Here is a 19,825-nt window from a genome sequence, read left to right as displayed (position 1 = left end):
AATTATTAATATAGTAAATTATTAGGACAATAGCCTGTTTTTCTCTTTCCCACACTCCTCCTGAACTGGACAGTTTCCCCCTTCCCTTTGTGCAGGCTGCGTGATAGATCTTCACTTAATGTGGCACCCAGGACAGGAGCCATGTATTATGTACACAGTATAGGGATATTTGTTTCTAATCCCGTAGAGTTTTTGCGTGCTAGGGTAGCTGAGCAGGGATGAGCTTGCGTGCCATGCCGGGCTGGCGTGCGTGGAGCTCGATCACTGAACTCCGGCTTCCCCAGGGAGCGGGGGGCGGCAGGGGGGTGGGTAGTAGAAGGAGGAGGAGGTGTGCGGCTGCACTGAGAGATTAAAATGAGACGAGGGAGAAAGCACAAGTAGAAATGGCTTCCAGATGACCCCAACTCCTTGAGCTCATCAAAGACAGGCCGAGGAATCAGTAGGACACAGTTCATTATGCATTTCCCACCTTCTGTCCCAAGAACTACATTATTAGCTCATTTGTTTTAATACTTAAAGGAAACTGTCACAGTGGCAATATTATAAGTAGTGAGGATAGCCTTTATAATGATTTAAAAGAGCAGAAAAAGATGGGATCGGTCAAACTTGACACTGAATCCAGAACATTATATAATTAAATCAATGCATCAATCTATCATGAGAGACAATGTGGAACAGACATTTGTATAAAACAAATATGGATATTATTCTAAAACTTTTCTTTTGACATTCCATTTAAATATTTTCTTTGAACTTTCATTGTCTTCTGTGTTTTGCTGCTCGGTCATCCGTGTAACTTTGTAAAATGATGTGGGCTATGTCTCGTGACATTCGGTAATGCTTCGGCTGTTTTCATTCATATTTCTTCATGTTCTGGTTTCGAGAAAAAAAGAGTTTGGTCCAAGAGAATTTTACTTTCGAAGCAATAGCTTTGGTGTCAGGGTCTCACCATGCATCCAGAAAATGATCTTTTTCAAGATGCATAAAGAGAGTTTAAAGATATTTCATACTTGGTAACCTAAAAATTTGAATTTCAGCCTTTTGTGATTGGCCTAAATCCTGTTAAAATGGATAATAAACTACCAGGGGGTGGCTTTTTGTAAAGGTAACAGTATTACATCTCATCTCCCAACCTTTATTATACTTATGTATAGTCACCAGAATGTTCCTGTGATTAACACTAATGTTTCCCTATTCATAGGGTAATACAAAATAAAAACCCTGACAGGAGAAGCATTTACGTGTGAGTCATTGCAAAGTGTTTAATACGTACTTAACCATTTTCATCCCATTTTAAGTGCTGGGAAAATGGCTTGAGTCTTCGTTTGAAAGATGGCAGAACTGCATTTAATTTGACATTTTTGCAGTTTCTCCTTCATAGTAGCTTTACAACAACATTATTTCAACAAAAACAAAAGATAATGTGAAAATGAGACAGGAACGCACAGTACTTTTTTAAAGCATACTTATTTGGCAGTCGTTGCTGACAAGAAACCCCAGGCTCACTGTCACTATTTAGGTTGCAAGGGCAAACTCACATATTGGAAAGCTACATGGTTTATTGTTCCAGATCTTTTACAATCTCTTTGGGACAAAGTACTCAAAGTGGTTTCCCAGAGACATGGCTACTTGCTCAACACTCTTTTTTTCATTTCTTTCTTGCTGTGATTAGTCTCTATCCAGCATCGTTCCAACTGTGCAATGTTGTATCAGGTCACTTTAATTATATCAATAGTATTTTATATATTTTTACCACATATTGTCTGTTGTAGATCATGTTCTGCCTGTTTTGAATGTACTGTAAGGCTTTGATAACTTGAAAACTTGTTTGTTGTGTATCAGTAGGGTATGTGAGTTATTAATACAAAGACTACATCAACGCATGAAACCATTTGCTGATGCGCACCTGCAATCCTACTTGGGTTACTTCTTCAAATCTCATTTGCAGAACACAACCAAATGCTGCATTTTATATCCCATCTTTTTATATGTATTTTCAATGTGTAACTATAAAAGATGAGGTGTTGTCATGTGAATTTTGTTGGTGTGGTTACTCTTGCAATACAATACAGGACTTTGAATATTTTTCCTCTCCATGAACCTTGGAAATGGTTAACCATGAAAGCATATTGTCTCTTTATACCCCAGAAATCACATCATCTGTAGAGCAGGAAAATGTTTTTTTTTTCTTTGGGTATGACACAGGATGCTCCTGTTTCTTCTCCATACTTCTTTACTGACTCACATATTTATGAGCTGTTTTGTGTCTTTCTCCCTTTGAGACAGAATGTCCCAGGCTGGGATCACTGCAGGTGGGGAGGCTGAACTGGTCCGCTGGTAGTATGGATACTACCAGCGGGTTGCTCTTCACAATGTGTAATTGGGCGGATAATGTTCCGTGATTTCCCTCTCTTTTGCACCTCCATATGTTTAGCTTGAGAAGCTAAGTGCATTTTAGTATCCTGAAAATGAAGAGGGGTCAACGAGCGGTCGGGTAACCCCCCTTCACTGCTCTAATTCTGCAGATGAGCTGATGGTATGGCCACAGCAGTGGGACAGAGACCTCTGAAAGTAGAGTTCATCCACTGTCCTTGACCTGAAGAGCTGTGTTGTAGTCTTACTGGTGCACATACCTGTATGTTATCGCATTATAACAACAGGAAAATCTACTTTCTTTTTGATTTAATTCATCCATACTGTAAATGCTTGGCACATGGAAAAACAGACACACCAGACGTGATGCCAAATTGGGCCATGTGGGTAATAAGATCTAAGGCGATTGATCGTCCAAAAGCCCCCCCACCCCCCACCCTTAAGCAAACATACCTGACCAAATTTATACAGGTACACACACACACACACACACACACACACACACACACACACACACACACACACACACACACACACAATACCAGCAATGCAGTCATGGTTGGGATCAGTGAAATATATCAAGAATATAAGTAATCTTTGGGTTAAGTCATTGTATACTGAACTAGGAAAAAGCAGAGCTGAGGAGAGAGAGAGAGAGAGAGAGAGAGAGAGAGAGAGAGAGAGAGAGAGAGAGAGCGAGAGTGTGTGTGTGTGTGTGTGTGTGTGTGTGTGTGTGTGTGTGTGTGTGTGTGTGGCCTTACAGTATATTAGTCTGTACCACATGCCCCATTTGTAAACCACAGCCCTGTGTATCTGGGATTGTAAATTGTGAAGCAATTACTGTGGAGAGTCTTTACCAAGACCAGGGCATTAACTTGAATTGCTTTAAATCCTGACTACTGCCAGTTTTGCCAACTTGTCTCATTTTTCTGCATTGTGACAGTAGTTTTATGCCATGTTTCCACTTTTTTGGAAACAGTACTTCTGGTAGCACAGCTGCATGAAACTGCCAAGACATCATCTTAAATGCAACATTCGCTGAATTCCTTCCTACTTGCACCTTGACAATTGTACGGCGTAGTTTTTTGGGCTGACATTTTTAAAAATCTGGTCTTTAGTGAATAATAGGAAGTTATAAAAGAGTGAGTGGAGTAGAGTCGAGTGGAGCCATACCATGCACTGGAAAAGCGGCATTAGTATGTATGCTTAAGGTTATCTTCCTGGCACTGCCGCAGCAACTTTTGCTTGATTGACATTCTAGCTGTCTCAAGCTTGAAGTGTTTTGTGCGACTCACGTGCTTCTATTTATCTACGCTCATTTGTGATTGGTATAGATTCCGTGAGGGAAACTGTCTCGAAAACTTTCAATGGTTTTCAACTCAGTTCAACTGTATTAGTTCAGTTCCAGTTCTTCAGACATTCAATACTCTCACCCCTGCTGCTTGAGGAGCAGAGACAAGCTGCTGAAGTGTTTATACTTCGACTACGAATACTGAGCGCATGATATCGGCTCTCAGAGTAAGCTGACGTAAAATCGCAGTGTGACCCTTGGAGATGACACAACTTCCTGTAGCCCTCTTGTGCTCTCCAAAAGTAAGTTTCAGTTTGGCTTTAGGTGACTGATGGTCAGGGATCAAATGCATCAGATTTATTTGATGATTTGATTTGCCCTTTTTTTTCTCCATAGATGATTGTTAAAAATAAAGAACAACATCCTGTGATTCACAAGTAACAAATTCCAGATATATCTAATTTATACATTCTTTTTGTGGTGTTCTTGCTGCTTATTAGTCTCTTTACTTGAGCAATGAATGAATAAAATGAATGAATTATAAATTAACACATTTTTAAAAGGATCAAGAAGTACTACCTTTTAAGATGGTGTCATAGTTAAACCTCGATGAATTAGATGACTGTATACAGACATGTTTTTACGTCATTAAGTCTGGCTCTGGCAGAGAAATGCGGACTGACATCTGACGTTACATTACGCGTGGGATACAACTGACACCGCCAAGAACTCTATTTACTTATTTACTTACTAAATGCAATTTCTGTAATACATATCATATAGAATCATTTCATACAAATTACCAGTCACTTTTCAGGCTTTATTTCACTATGACGTGTTCTCGAGTCCCAGCTGCACTGAAGTCTGACCCTCTCTGTCAGACTGTAGCGCACCCTGTGGCCCAGCCCATGTGGAAATAACCTGGAACCATTGACCTGTTCAGCTGCTTGGCTGAAACAAGCCATACAGGCATGCATACACATGCATATGTATTTATGCAGTGCGAGCAGACATAAGGATGCTTTTAAGCAGTCATCCACATAGACAAAGACACATGCTGTTTGTGTAACAAGGTCTGCATGATTAAAGCTCTTATATCACTGTACCTTCCCTTTCATGTAAAGTCAGCCTGAGGAATTTCATGCTGGAGGAAACAAAATGCATTTACACTGATTGTATCTCACCAATGTACTCCGTTTAGCTATGGGACAAGTTCAAATGCTACACTCAGTGGTCAGATTTTGTCTATATAAGGCGTGTTCTTGTCAGCACTACAGTCATTTATGGGGGAATGTAAACACATAGCTGTTAGCAGACTAATAGCCATTGTTTGAGGAGAGAATGTCTAAACTGTCATGTGCCAAGAGTATCTACTGTCGATCATGGTAGTCTGATTTCACACCAGTGTGGTGACACTATAGGCATCATGTATGCAGCTTCCAGATGGATGTCATATTTTACTTGTTCTACCTCTTTCTTAAGTGGAGTGGACAGAGTGGAAGGACGTGGTAGTAAATTATCAGTGGAGAGCATGAAGAGGTCCTTTGTCAGATTCCTGTTAATTTGCAGAACAGACCGCGAAAAGGTTCAATCAGCAGGGTGTTTTTTTTATGGTGTTTAAACGAGGCCCTGCAGGCATAGATGGAGTGAGTGGCGCCCCATCAATGTTCAGAAATAATTTGACAGACATGTGCATTGAGGGCCGATGTTGGCCCTATATTTCTTATGGGATGATATGCCTTTTCCTCCCCATTTGATATGCTTGGTAGTTCATTGACATTATTACAGGAACCTCAGGGAGGAGCTGCATATGAGACAGATGTGAAGACTGAAGCCAATATTTTGTAAAAAAAAAACCAAACAAGCAGAAATGGCCAAATACAGAGGTCTTGTTATTCTCATATAATAAAGTAACATACACAACATGCATTTTTATGTGTATGTCGACAGATAACTTTATGAACGGCGTCATTTGAGACATGTGTCCCACCATCCCCAGGCTTCCCATGGAGGCAGACCCAGACAAAAACAACCTTAAAGTTTGACCTTTGTACCCTGTCCCCCCTACATACTTGCCCCCTTTTCGCCTGGTTGCACCCTCAACTGAAGGTGATACATTTCTAAATCTTGCAGTTTCTGCAGGGAAAAGCGGAGGCTGCCTCACAACCCAAGTAGCTTAAAAGAGAACAGTCTTTGAGGAGTCCCTCACGCACAATGTATTCCATATGCTCACTCAGAGGCCAAGAGGCACCCTATATCTCACATCTGGCACAGACCACCTATGCTAGCCATCAAACTTGCTGCCTCTCATTGGAAGGAAGCTGGTCTCATCAATTATCTCCTGCTTCTCTGATGGTTAATTTGTTTCTGAACTAAAGACATATAGTGGGTTTATATCAGTGATCAGGAGAAATGGACACTTTTCTTTTCCACTAACATTATCTCTTATGAATGGCATGATATCTATTATTGATGAAACTGCTCAGTGGCCTTTTTTACCTGAAAAAGCAAGAGGTCTTGTTTTTTAATCTTACCCTTAATCTTTTTTATGTGTGAAGCAAAGAACTCCCTGTGGGGGTCTGCCTCTTCGTGTTCTTTGGTCACCCTTTATTCTCTGAACAACTCTAAATGGGCTCTAGAACTGTTGAGCAAGTAGGTGAGTGATTGTGTCTATCTATCCATGTATAAGTGTTCTGTCATTTTCTCATATGAACTCCGGAAAGTGTCGGGAGAATCAGTTCCGCACATTGTCCAAAGTTGCCTTTTCACACATGTAGCACACAACATGCGATTGTCCGTGTCAGACACGTTCTCTACTACTAGAAATAGTCAGTTTGGTTTAGGTGAGGGGTGGCGCCTGGGTGGAGCTCAGTTTATAATTTGGTCATAAACAAAGTCTCTTGCCATTCCTTGAATCTGTCTGACAATTTCTGCGTCGGCACTAACCAACAAAAGTTCCCAGATCTCAACGTCTTTCCAGTTAGATATTTTCGTTGGCGTCTTTGTGTAACTGAACCTCCTTTTTGAGCCTTGGATGCATTCTTCCAGTTTCGCACCACCCACATGATGGGAATGTCTTCAATATGCCCACTTCCCCTCTGTGGATTCTCCGGACGATGACCTGCTCTTCACACATGAACTTAGTCAGACATTACATGGACTTTGTATTAGGGAGCTGGCAGTGTAAAGTCTGTTTAATAACTAATATAATTCAGAGTTGAGTATCTGCATATGGCAAAGTAAATAGGCTTCTCCATAGTTTCAAAGTGCTTTGGAAAAAATAGATGAAACCGATCTTTATCTTCCTTAAATTTGCTTTTCATTCAAGGTTAACTGAGGACATGGTGTGTGTCTGTGAGACAGACACAAGTGGCGACTGAGACTTTACCACGCAGACAACCTGCCACTCTGAGGTACGCTGAGGTCACCAGAGTTTTGTAAGACTCTTCTGAAAGGTGAACAATATATCCTCCCTCTCACTTTTACACTCTCCGAGGGGATTGCTCCTCTCCTCACTTTCTCCTCCCTTTTGCTCCCTCGCTTTATTACCTCCGTCAGCCCTAATTTGGGTTGATGGGGTGGCTGTTGCATGACAAGACACATGTCTGGGCCCCTGCGTGAGAAGGCTGGCTGGCTCTTGCTGGGCTTGTTTTCTTTGCGTGACCATGTCCCTCCCTCTGTCACTCCTGGCACCTCCTGGCGAGCCCCCCCTCTGACCCTGTTCATGCCCTCCTGAGCTGGCATGTGGCTGGTTTATTTACTTTGGCTAGCCGCCCGTGTGAAAGGCACATTTTGACCACGCTCAGGGAGGGGTTATCTTCAAGTAGAGTAATGACAGAGGTGTTGGTGTGTGTCTTTGTGAGTGTGGAGGTGGAGACAATCTGACTGGTGAAGGGTAGGTAGGATGAGAAGCTGAAAGAGCTTTGCATTTGTGGCTGGTAAACTTAAATGTGTGACATCCCTGCCAGGTCAAAGGGAAATATGCCCCACTGTAACTGCTTTTGAGGAATGACATGCACAGGCAGGTCAATAAGAGTTCACCGTGCTGGTTGCCGTCCACAGAGAGTGCCGGAGGATCGTGGCAACGCGTGGAGATTTCACTTATTCCCACTGAAGTAATCCAAAAAATGCTCACGCTAACATTCAGTTCTCTGCGCATTCTCTCTCCTGCCAAATTCCCTCTATTGTATTCTGAGTGGCTATACAAATATAGATAGGAGCAATGGGACAGGACTAACACGAATCTGCACAATAGGGTTCATGCGAGGAGAAGATATTACAGGTTTCTCTTGTGCTTGCTGCCTAATCTGTACAGATTCTGTGCAGTCCCACTGCATGATGATACAAGGGGGGAGTAACATTTAGGTAAAAGTGAAACTTTGAAGCTACTTAATCAAACATTACAAACACAATTACAAAATTGGGTCACACTGAGTTCCAACATTGGGAACGAGTAGTAACTCTACTAACTCATCTGAACATCATTTAAAACTTCAACCTCAATTTAAAATATATTTCTGTGTGTACAAAGGACACTGCACTGAAGATCTTTAAAAAAAGAGTTTCATGTTTTAATTGCTGAAAGGTTTGAACCAATGTCCCTTACACATTTTTTGAAATCATGAGAAGCTACAAAATCTATGAAAGTAAGCAGAAAAAAGTCAACCCAGTCACCAGAATAAAACATTGGCCTTGTACGTTTCTGCAAACATCAGATATGTTGAATCCCAACATTTCTGAACAGCTGTAACCTGTCCTCATTCCCTACTCCTCGTATACCAACACTTTTTGATGCTCCGAGGATGCCGTTTTAAACACATGGTTAACATTGTGCATAAAAAACAAAATCTAAAAACTTGACTTAGGTTTAGGCCTGAAAAATACTTGCTATACGAAAATATCATGGTTTGGTTTAAAATAAGTAGGCCTACATCTTTTCTGTTATTAAGTTTCACTTTCACATGGAGCAGGACACAAACTGCGTTCTCCCGGGTACAAGTCCTGTGTGTGTATGACCCAACCATCCACCCTGATCTCCTCCTTAAGTGGCATGAGGGGCTAGTTATACTACATCAGCTGACATCCACAGCACTTGCTGTCAGTTGAAAGCCTGGTCTCATACATACGCTAAAGGAAAAGCACAATGCCAACGTTTTTTTTCTTGCCACTAGGCTGGGAAAACGTCTATGGGGGATTCACTTCTACAGTGTAAGTGATGCTGATGACCTATTGTTCCCAGGTAGCCCAAATAGTTTTACTCAGTTGCTCGTTTCCGGACTGAAGCCAGATCAGTTGTGAATAATCTACCAGAATTACTGCTCATACTGTTCCAAAGTTAGCCAAGCGTTAAGTGGAGCTGATTTAGCCTCTATCATTGCCTCTATCTATTGTGCCTAGTCCAAAAACCCATCCAAATCTGGCAGCCATATAAAGGCCAGGGCATGATGAAATTGGAGCAGAAGATAACAGAAACAGGGGCATCTAATGTCACCTGATGCAGGTTAAACACAAACACACACACACACTCACACACACACACACCCACACACACACACACACACACACACTCACACACACACACACGCACACATACACACTACACTTACATATGGACACCTTGACACAGACAAAAATTGCAAATTATGAGCATAGACAGAGAAGATAGATACTTCAGATGACGTCACTTCCCGCTAATCCTTTAAGTAGAGACATGGTGAACAGCCACAAGATGAGGTCCATAAATCAAGCAGGATGTCGGGACAGCAGGATAACACAGCCCGACATAGTCACAAGTATGTTCCAGATTAACCTCTGCCACCACTTCAGTCAATACCTCTACTGGGATGGAATCACTTGGAGCTGTCTGGCTCTGGAAGCTGGAAGTCATGCTTTAGCTGTAAACACAGACACTAGTCTCTAACGAGGCGCTGTGGAACAGGAAGGAGCCCACCGAATCACACCGCTCTTTGGTCTCTTTAGTCTGTATAATTTATGTTCCCGGTACAGAGTTGTGAAATTCTCACATGATGATTTTTTAAACGTGTTATTACTGACCGACTGCTGCATCACTGGGGTAAAAAAACAACAAAGACGCATCTTTCATTGCATGTTTTTAATGGACACATTCAAAGCAGCATGTTCAGAAGATTTATTCGCCCCAAATGAGCACTCATCAAGCCTAAATTGTGCGGTTTGTCCAATAATACCGTTTTGTGAAATAGCTGGACCACATATTGGGACGATACATGAATGACTTAGAAGAGCCACATCCTTATGTTCTGAGACTGCCATAAATGACAAACGAGACATAAAAAATGAGCCATGAAGAAGATGAAAAAACAACCTTCCTCTGTTGCTCAAGGAAACAAACTTTTCTGGTGGTCCCTCACATTAAACTGCCACTAACCCAAATGCAAACACACAGACACAAACAAGATTTGATTAGGATTGGCACAAGAGTGGATGCTTTTTAGTTCATTTATTTGCACAGAGGAATATATTCTCACACTTGGACGTGTAGAGGGAAGCACTGTAGGGTGATTAAAGGCTCCCTACGGAGTGGGGAAAGAGGAAACAGGCAGAGTCCATCATGCTTGGGCAACGGTGTAGCTTAACTGAAATCAGATCCCCGCGGGCTCAGGATGCACATATGCTGTAGACACGCACATATGGGCATGTATACGTAGACTTGAGGAACAAAAACACACTCCTCCTTTGGGATTTGTCACAAGGAAGAAGACAGTATAATGTTCTTCCACAATAGTCTTATAATATAATTTTGAAATAACGTTTAAAACTTTGAAACTAATTTTAAGCCTGTGATAATTGATTATTTTGGCCACTCGGGGGCAGCAGAAACAAGTTGTTAACACAACATTGAGATATTTTAAGTTCATATAGTGAACTTTCTTTACATATCTAGCCTATATGGAGCAAAAGTAACATTTGTGTGGAATCATATTTCTGCTGAATGTAAGTCCATTCACTTCCTTTTAGCACCGTTTTGATCTCCACCATCTACTGAGAGAAATATCTGAAACTTAGCTGCCAAATGTGTTAGTGCACTGACTACCTACTTGATAACTTTGCATTTTTAGGAAAACAGTAGGAATATCAAAGCTTTATTTATGCTGAAAACAACAGCCTGCTGCTGGGTCTGGAAACAAGGTTGTTGAGAGTGGTGAGTGAACTATAACAGTAAAGTTGGATCATGTTAAGAACAATGAGATAAATTCTCACATCAGACTGCATATGAAAGGTCCCATACGATTAAAAAAAAAGAGATTCCCATGCCTCTTTTATTCTAAAGTATGTGTACCTGCCATATAAATACTGTGCAAATATGAAAAACAGAAACGAGCCATCAGGACTTCTGTGAAGTGGTGATGTCTATACTAACTATTGGTCGAAAGTGCCGCTACACTGCCGTTGCAGTCATTTCCCAGCTGCAGTGACGATACAGAGATGCAGAGATGCAGAGATGCATCTGGGATTTTTCGGGAGGAGAGCTTAAAGAGACAGGTGCTGAAACGGAGCGTTTCAAACAGAGGGTAAATACAGGTATATTCAGGCAGACAGTATGAGAAAACGTATTAGTATAATGTTTTTTGAACATTGAGGCATATAAACATTTTGAAGAAGAATCACAAAATACAAGTTTTAAACCTGAAATTGAACACAATATGTTTCCTTTCACAACTTTAACTGCAGCCACTATAGAAAATGTATACTATAGATGCTGTTTAACAAGCAAACCAGGTGCTCATTTTCTACCTGTGAAGATTTTGTGATTCTGCAGTTGTAAACCAGCGGGTGAATCAGTCCCTGTAGTAAAGTCTTCATGGTTGTGGGAAAGCCTGCGCCATTTGTATGAGGCAAATACCACAACTTCACCAAGTGTGAATTTTAAAGGCCAAACAAAAGCCAAGTCAATAGCAAGCAAACTAGGCGCAGTATGAGTGAATCCAGACGACTTTAGTTTCTTAACCATAAGCTTTCATGTCTCTAAAGTGTGGGACCTAACTTGTAATTATGAGGTCTGTTAAGCTCCTGCTTGAAGGAGGAAATAGTTCAGAGAGAAATGCTGGCAGCCGCCTCTTCTAAGACTGTATTTACGTTATGCACAAATGAGATTCATTTTTAGAGATTTATCACGAGTTATCAATATTAGATGTTGATAATTGCTAGTTATTCAGCCTGCTGGCAACTGTAAAATACAAATGTTTTTGCTGCCACCGAAGGATACTTTGCTAGTGGTTTTATTCAAACAGTGTATTAACAAATATTGTAAATTCTCATTATTTGTCCTTTCTGATGGTTGAACACAATTTACCACAAAATTCTTTGCATTGTTGCATGCAAAATGTGCAACAAAACTCCATACTTGTTCGTGTCAGCTGCACGATATAGTGATCGTGATAAACATGACGGACGGATCTGAGTGTGTGAGAGTTCTTTAGCGTTCTCCACTTTTACCAAGCTGCTTCACACAGCTGTGAGTGAGCGATGAGGAGCCATTAGGGTCAAGAGTGGACAAAGAGAATCCCATTACGTGCCGTGAAGGGGAATGATCCTTCTTGCTGCTGCACATGACGTGAGAAGGGGAGACAGGCAACTGTAGGAAGGAGAAGCTTGAAATCCAGAGGTCAAGTTTTCAATCTGAATGTTTCAGGTTGCGCCCTCAGTCACTGCCCCCTCCCTTCCCCCTCCCTTCCCCCCTTCCTTCCTCTTCTCCCCTTTTGTGACCCCTTCATTCTCACCATACCTGATGAAAGATGTTGATGAACAGTAAAGCAAGAGCCAACATCCAGACCAGGACAGTTCATCTCAGTCAAGTGCTGTGCGTGCAGCCATCTGGCTACTCCTCCCAAATTCTAAGGCGGTGTGTTGTTTGGAGAGTTTCCCAAGTTACGGCCAGTAACCTGAAAGCACCTTCAGTTAGCCCCCCCCCTTAACTTTTCCCTGTAGGACGAGGCCTCATTTCGTGCTCCCTGCAAAAGTAGCACAGTTTCTCTGACATGTTGCAACCGCCCATCATAAATCTACACGCTTAACTATGGGCCCTCAAATCTATCAGCCTGAGCACTTCAAGTCTGGGGGCCACATCGTGACATGCGAAGAGGCGGGGGGCGTTCAGTCACGCAAGCGTTGCCCCTCGTCTGGACCTTGGACTGATTTTACTGCAGCCAGCAGGGAAACCAGACGCTACAAAGGCCCCCGGTCCACATCAATTTCACGAGCAAAGTTGCTAGGAAATAAATCATTTTGGGGATTTATGAAAAAGGAGAAGGGAGAATGGGGGCTGCTAGGAAGTGGGCTGCCTTGACCCAAAGAAAATGACAAAACAGGGGTGCGTAAAATAAAGTCCAGTTAGCATTTTAATACCTCGAGAATGCAAAAAGGATCAAATTTTATCTTCATGGTAACTCCAAGTTGATAAAAGCCAGTTGTATTGCATTATTATTATAAAGTCAAATAAATAATACATCTAAGTGTATTTGTATGGTTTGGTATATTTGACTAATTATATTTCCCCCAGACACGCAAGGTTCCAGGAACAAGACCTCAAGACTTTATAGGTCATTTGAGATTGGCAATTTGACTTTTACAGGGCAGGATTCAGTCCAGACTCCATTTAAGAAAATATATGCAAAGCCAATGTCTCTTTTCCTGCACCTGAAATATGCCAATCATGAAACTAAACCTGTTCACACACTGTTATTATAACCAGTGTTATTATTATTATTGTTCCTGTTCTGCTAAAGACTAATGATCTCCCATCAATGGGAGACTGCGGTTAGCCGTGGAGGAAACTTGCACTCTTGCTAGAATAATTCCCTGGCTAAGGCTGAATACATTTTATTATCTAAGTATGTATCTTTCCAAGCGAGCATGCAGCTGTGAAATCCTCCCATGATCTCCCTCACCCTTATTTACGTGTCATATAGAAGTGTTTTGTGTCATTTGGCTGTTCTACAAAATCTGAAGATGTGCTTTAAAACTGAGAGCAATTAAAAGTGTTCTTATTTTCCCTCCACTAAAAGAACACATCTACTGTACACATGTTCAAATTTGATTCTGGTGGCCACATTTTCACTCTGGTACCAGACAGCTTTATGGAATAGCGAGAAAATTGAACATTTTGAAATAATTTAGATTGACTTAAATGTTCCCAGAAGCCACGACCCGAGGGTTTCTTTTTATGCATGTCTGGATTTATGTTTTTAGGAAAGCAGTAAAACAACACTTCAAATCATAATCTCTGTGTGGGAAACAGATATTTGATTTTGTGAAGTGTTGTTGATCTTTGGCTCAAATAACCGTGTTAAATATCTGGCTCTTGGAGAAAACTTTTTTTTTCTACATTGTGTTTCACCATTAATTACCACAGTGATCTCAGTTCCTAAGTGAAGTTCTCGGCTGTGGCTTAACCTAGAGAGCTTTAACGTGTGGACACACACAGGTAGATCATGGAAGCTCACTGTGCTCTGCATGAAAGGCCCTTTTTCGGGGCAACACAAATCAGATGTGTATGGCAGTAATTACCCTAGTTTTTGGCTGGCACGCTGCGGTTATTTACAAGATTAATCAGTCATGGACAAATAAACACACATTACTCTCTGAATGTCACATCCCCCACCCCCCCCACCCCACCCCAACCTAACACACCGAGTTCTGCATATGGAAAGACTACTCTGATGTCCAATTAAGATACCATAAACTTAATTGCACTTTATTTTTGTAGATAATGTCAGTTTCATTCATAGAAGCAATTTACTGTCTGAAGGTCTGCAAATTTTACCAAGAGATGCCGACCACATTTCACTAAAACAAACCTTGACAAGCTATTATGATCACAAAAATAAAACATGAAACTGTGTTCCTTTTAAGGCTATTACACAAAAACAAATCAATAAAAAGTGGAAATAGCAAATAAGTATATGTAGATTCAAAAAGTATACAACATGGTTAATGTTTCAAGATTAAATCTGATATGAACATCATCACATCATCATCGTCATGTACAAAGGGAAGATTTGATTAATGAATAACAACACCAAAAACACACAATTCCCAATGAATCATAGTCATTAACGTAATGCAGTTTGCCAAGACACACTTATTAAATGGTATAAATTGTAGTTAACTGCCGCCATATTTCAGAGAATAGTTTCAACATAGTGGCGTGCCCTCAGGCCTCTTATCACTATAGGTAGCCATGAGCTCATTTCTTGTTAGCCAGTTAAGGCTCCCCGCACAGTGAATACTGCTCTCTGTAGGCACATGGTAATTATCTGCAGGCACGCAAAGCGCTAGCTGGCTAGCTCGGGCCCCAACACTGCAAAGAGTGTGAAAGGCAAGACTTACCTTTGCCTTGTTTTTTCTGCGTTTTGCCATCTTCAGTCCATTTGACAACCACATCAGTTATAATCAGTCATATTTTTCTTCTTAAACATTTGCACTCTGCATTCCAGTGTATGACTGATGCTTTGACTGAGGAGCTCTGTGATATATTCTGAGTGAATCACAACCTTTACTGCATGTTTCAAAGTGAGTAAGACAGTGCTTCTGTTGATTCATCGGCCCAAATGATTTCCAGGAGATTACTCCATTTCCACTGTCAGTGCTTGACTCATTGGTAATTCACTCAGCGAAGGTATTTCAGATTAGCCGGGTCGTCGGGGGGAATGCTTTTTTATAGAAATGGTCTGAGAAAGAACTTTTTTATAGAAATTTACCAGCACCTAATTCAATAAGAGCTCTGCTTGGCTATATGAAATAAAATGCTGCCCTCTAGTGTCAAAATAATGTCGGACACAGAACCCTTTTGAAAAGCATTATTCAAAATCCATATGGATTGGTGACTACTATATTTGTTGTAGCAGTGCTGCTAAGGCTGTCTTTGGAGCTTCTGATCTCGTCAACAGCCTTTCTGGAATTGTAGTAGTAGATGAACAAGAAGAAACCTGCAAGGGTAGATGGATTTCAAACATAGAAAATGTGTACTTAATTAAAAGTAAATTAGACAGTTTGTAGTTCAAATGGCTGTGTGTCAGTTTATAGTCTACCTTGAAAGGAGTTGAGGATGGTGAAGATATAGTAGGAGGCTATAACCATAGGTCCGTGGCTGAAGAAAGCAAAAGCCCAGGTGATGCCGAGCAGTAGGAGCAGGCTTAAAATGGAGAAAGTGTTTTTCTTGATGGAGCTGCTGTCCTGATCTTTCCCTGCTGCGGGCTTAAGAAGAACAATCTGCCGCACAGTCAGGATGAATATGACAAAGGTGAAGATGAACACTACAGCATAGTAACCAACGTTCACCCCTAGGTGGACGACAGCATCAGAGATCCAGCACCTGAATATCAGGAATAATGATGTACTTAGTGACATAAATCCCTTTTTGTGAATACGCGATGACACTTTGCAGTCAGTATGAGTTGCTTACATTTTTTCTGAATTTCCATCATCGATGTTAATGATCATGTAGTCATATTGTCTCGAGGCGACAAGAGCAATCACCACTACAGCTGGCGTGCCTAAAGAGAAAAAGTGCATATTGTTGTTATGCGTATGTTAAGCACATATGATTCATTTGCTCAGCTTTGCCGGGTTCAGATCTCTTACCCCATCCTGCGATGCAAATCTTCATCATGTAATATTTGATGTCAGTAGGGAGCTTCCACAGATGTAAGTACAAGTGTAGAGCCTCTAGGAAAAACCAGGAAAAAGTGGCCAACATTGTGAAGTGCATAACTGCTGCCGCTGCCACGCATGCACCAAAGTTCCCCAGCTCTGCAATGCTCTCGTTTACCAGGAAGGACAAGTTCAGAGTGAGCATGGCGACAAAGAGGTTCATCAGGATCTTAGTTGCTTGGGTTGCTTTCCCTTTTCTGTGAAGTGAGTAAGTTTTGTTTCAGAAAAAGCTTTTAATATAATAAGTTAACATTTAAAACTCCCTTACCTGATAAGACAATGCATGAAGAGAGCCACCAGCAAGAAAAACATTGATAGGCCACAGCCGATTGATGTGATGTAGGTCAGAGACGTGAAATCGGAAGAGCTTATGTTTCCAGGTGGAGGGGACTGATTTAGAGAAAGATGTGTTGGATTATGTATGCAACGATGAAACTGGAAAGTGTCATACAATCATCTTACCATTAGAATTGCAAAAAATGTTAAATGTGAGCACTGGCACATGATGCTGTCATTGTTCATCTCTGTCTTGCAGCCATCTGTGATCCAGGTTGCTTTATTTCCTACAAATGGCAGAAGATACTGCTAAAGCCTTTTTTCACATTAATGGTCGAGGGACGTGTGACAGAGCTGTGTAATTTGTTAAAAGGCTGTTTGAAGGATCAAAAAGAACATTTTTACAGTACCTTTGCCATCCCACGACCTACAAGAAGCAATGCTCCCATTCTGTATTAGAATAAAAAAGAATAATCAGTATAGTCATGCTTTCCATAGGTGTTTTTAACCTCTTAATATATATTATAGCTCAGTCATCTCTTTTACCTTGTCCACATTTCTATAATAAATTTCTATGCTATGTGAGAGATTGGATATTTCTGTTCCCATTTCAATTCCGATTGCCTCATTGTCGAGCAAAACGCTTCCCGGGTCATCCTGTTGGAAATGATGTGACAGGCACAGGGGGAAAACAGTAACATTGTGGATGTAGTTATGTTATCATTATGTTTATATTAAAGTTATCATAAAAATAAACGTGTAATTAAGTCAACTTTCTTTCTTTTTTCAAGCTTTACCTGCTGAATTTCTGGAAAACATAGTACTGAAGCAAATGAACTGTTTCTTTTTACTGCCATGGCACTGGCCTCTGTGGGGATGTGCACCAACCTAGAGATGCCAGGCTTCCAAACTCTATCCTTAAGAATCTGCAAAAACAAGTAATAAAAAGGATTATCACAAAAACTGGGGTGATTTGACTTTATTAAATATTGTGTTTTACTGGCAAAATGCATACATTCACATTGCCACTTGTATTAATGCCAAAGATGATATTGGTTTGGTTTTTGGGGGGAAGTTTAGTGATCACTCCTTTAGTATCGCCTATGATGATTGATGCTGTGGTGCGATTGCCCATCTGGGCCAGCAGTAAGGACATATTATTCATGATATTTCTGTAATGAAAAAAAAACACAAATCATGTTCTCTTTTTCAGCAAACTACAGTCATCATCACAGCTCCTAACAACGCCACACCAAAATGTAGTCAAATAGTATTTCCATCAATAATTTAGATACTTACGCTGCGTTTTCTGGGCTGATGCCAGTGCCATTATTGCTCTCAGGAGTAGGTAGTGTAATAGAATAATCTGATGGCTTACATGACACACAATGGCTGTTTTGACAGTTGTCAACGGTGACTTCGTAGTCTGTTTCTGCTACAAATGCATATTTAAACACACGCACATACACAAGCTGAGACATTTGATTTTCACATCTGTGCTCTTTTGCTTTAGTAATAAAGTGCTTTCTTAGATATGTTTGAAATAAGAATCTAATAACCAAATGGTGATACCTTTGCAAGCATCTTCACCACAGAGTGGACTTTCCCCACAGATGTTGTTTTGGCTCAATTTTATATTTTTTGTACCTTAAACATATTAAAACACCATATTGTTACACATGTATTACACAAATGTGCTATCACTGCTGTTAAATGTATGCTGATACAAAAGTAAGAGCTGTGGCCGATTAAAGATGTTACCTGTATTCAAGCAGAGTTGAATGTTTAAATAGAAACCTGCAACAAAGGAAAGGTTGACTGGTTAAAAGAGGAAACATTCACTGTGTGACTTGTTTCAGTGAGTAACTTTTTGACCAATAGGGGGCAGTCTCTTACTACTGTTGTATGCAAATCAGACACCATCTGTGTGAACAACCTTTACTTGCAATTATGCCATTTACTACAAACATTTTATTTTATCAGCATTTCTTTATGTACAATGAATAACACGAGTAAAGTAGAGAGGTGACTGGTTTAAGTCAGTATTTGTCCAAACTTGAGTTTATAAGAATTTTCATAACAAGGAGGTTGTCAGCAATACCTATGTTGTAGAGTGTTGACGGCATACATGTGAAGCCATGATCTGGTACTGTCATCAACACAATATCTTGCTGGGAAAGAGTCTCTTTATTCAGAATCAGGCTGTAGCTGTTTCCAACGTCTTTAATTTCAACATCAAATTCACACTTGAATCCTTCTTTGTTACAACAGTCTAAAAATACAAAGCACAGTACACTCACATCCATAAAGTGAACAACAGAAACAATTGCGGGGTTATTTGCAGTGGACTTAAATACATTGAGGCTTATCATTAGGTACCTGCATGTGCTTTTTTCCCCTGGACCCCGAAACAGAGTTTCATTCCATTGGCCTTGTGATAGACAACCTCTGAAAAAAAAAAACGTGAAACCACTGTTTACTCTGAATTTTCTTTTAAACTTTCATTTGAAGACCTTTATCTTTCTACAGTGTTGTCAAGCTTACCTGATGGAAAACCATTTACCTCTTTGGCACTGACAAACAGTACATTTTTTTGACTGCAGTTGTCATTTGAGCCTATAAAAAATACAAATATAATATACATGCTAATCTGTACAACAGATTGTGTTGAGAAATACAGAATTGTTTCAAGTTAAACCTACTCACCTGGGCTCTCACATATGTTGTTCTTGAGGAATATCCCATAGAACAGGATTGCTACAAACATCCAGCGATGCTTTACACCACGTGGTAACATCCTGAGGAGTAAGGACAATCCAGGATTAAGTTATCTGAACATAACCTAAAAATATATCTATTTTGAAGTGCTATCTGGACACCAGCTTCCATTACCTGAGCGAGAGGACTTTCTGCATTGTCAGTCTCTTGCATCCACCTCACAGTCATAACCAGATATACCACTGATGTTCTTACTGTCTCATTTACCTTGCAAATCAAGCACGCCCTTTATCAAAGCACGCATTGTATCTTCTTTCTCAGTAGACAGCTGGCAGACTGCTACATTTAGTTATGAACTGGAATGAGGTATCACGTTATGCTCCTCACACCATGGTAGGTATAGCAAACATTGCAATGGATTGGCAAAGGTCATCTCTTCAAGTGCAGTTTAATAAACTTATTGAGGGCCTATTGAGA

The 19,825-nt window shown here is 40.6% G+C and overlaps 1 protein-coding gene across 1 annotated transcript; it reads right to left on the bottom strand.

Moving 5' to 3' along the window:
• Window positions 1–15,347: 15,347 nt before the first annotated feature.
• Window positions 15,348–19,562, bottom strand: LOC310954912 (adhesion G-protein coupled receptor G5-like). The gene is made up of 18 exons (XM_083924601.1): window positions 19,523–19,562; window positions 19,337–19,428; window positions 19,175–19,246; window positions 19,010–19,078; window positions 18,732–18,902; window positions 18,392–18,427; window positions 18,203–18,277; window positions 17,930–18,065; window positions 17,646–17,802; window positions 17,428–17,556; window positions 17,177–17,287; window positions 17,041–17,080; window positions 16,817–16,917; window positions 16,623–16,744; window positions 16,286–16,551; window positions 16,107–16,197; window positions 15,733–16,016; window positions 15,348–15,630 (listed from the first exon to the last, which is right to left on the bottom strand). Exons 1-18 carry the CDS (start codon window positions 19,543–19,545, stop codon window positions 15,506–15,508), a joined length of 2,100 nt encoding a protein of 699 aa, XP_083780727.1. The 5' UTR covers window positions 19,546–19,562; the 3' UTR covers window positions 15,348–15,505.
• Window positions 19,563–19,825: the final 263 nt, after the last annotated feature.

The sequence above is a fragment of the Echiichthys vipera genome, assembly GCF_963691815.1.
Source record: "Echiichthys vipera genome assembly, chromosome: 12".
NCBI lineage: Eukaryota > Metazoa > Chordata > Actinopteri > Perciformes > Trachinidae > Echiichthys > Echiichthys vipera.
The sequence above is the reverse complement of the archived record's forward strand: the minus strand, read 5'-3'. Positions and strand labels throughout refer to the sequence as shown.

Bases quoted from the DNA above. Each gene is read 5' to 3' on its own strand.
- LOC310954912 (XM_083924601.1), bottom strand. From the start codon at position 19,545: ATGCAGAAAGTCCTCTCGCTCAG. The intron at 19,429-19,522 runs GTAATGGAAGCT...CTTACTCCTCAG, and splicing joins CAGAAAGTCCTCTCGCTCAG to GATGTTACCACGTGGTGTAA. The intron at 17,288-17,427 runs GTAAAGCTTGAA...CATTTCCAACAG, and splicing joins GTTTTCCAGAAATTCAGCAG to GATGACCCGGGAAGCGTTTT.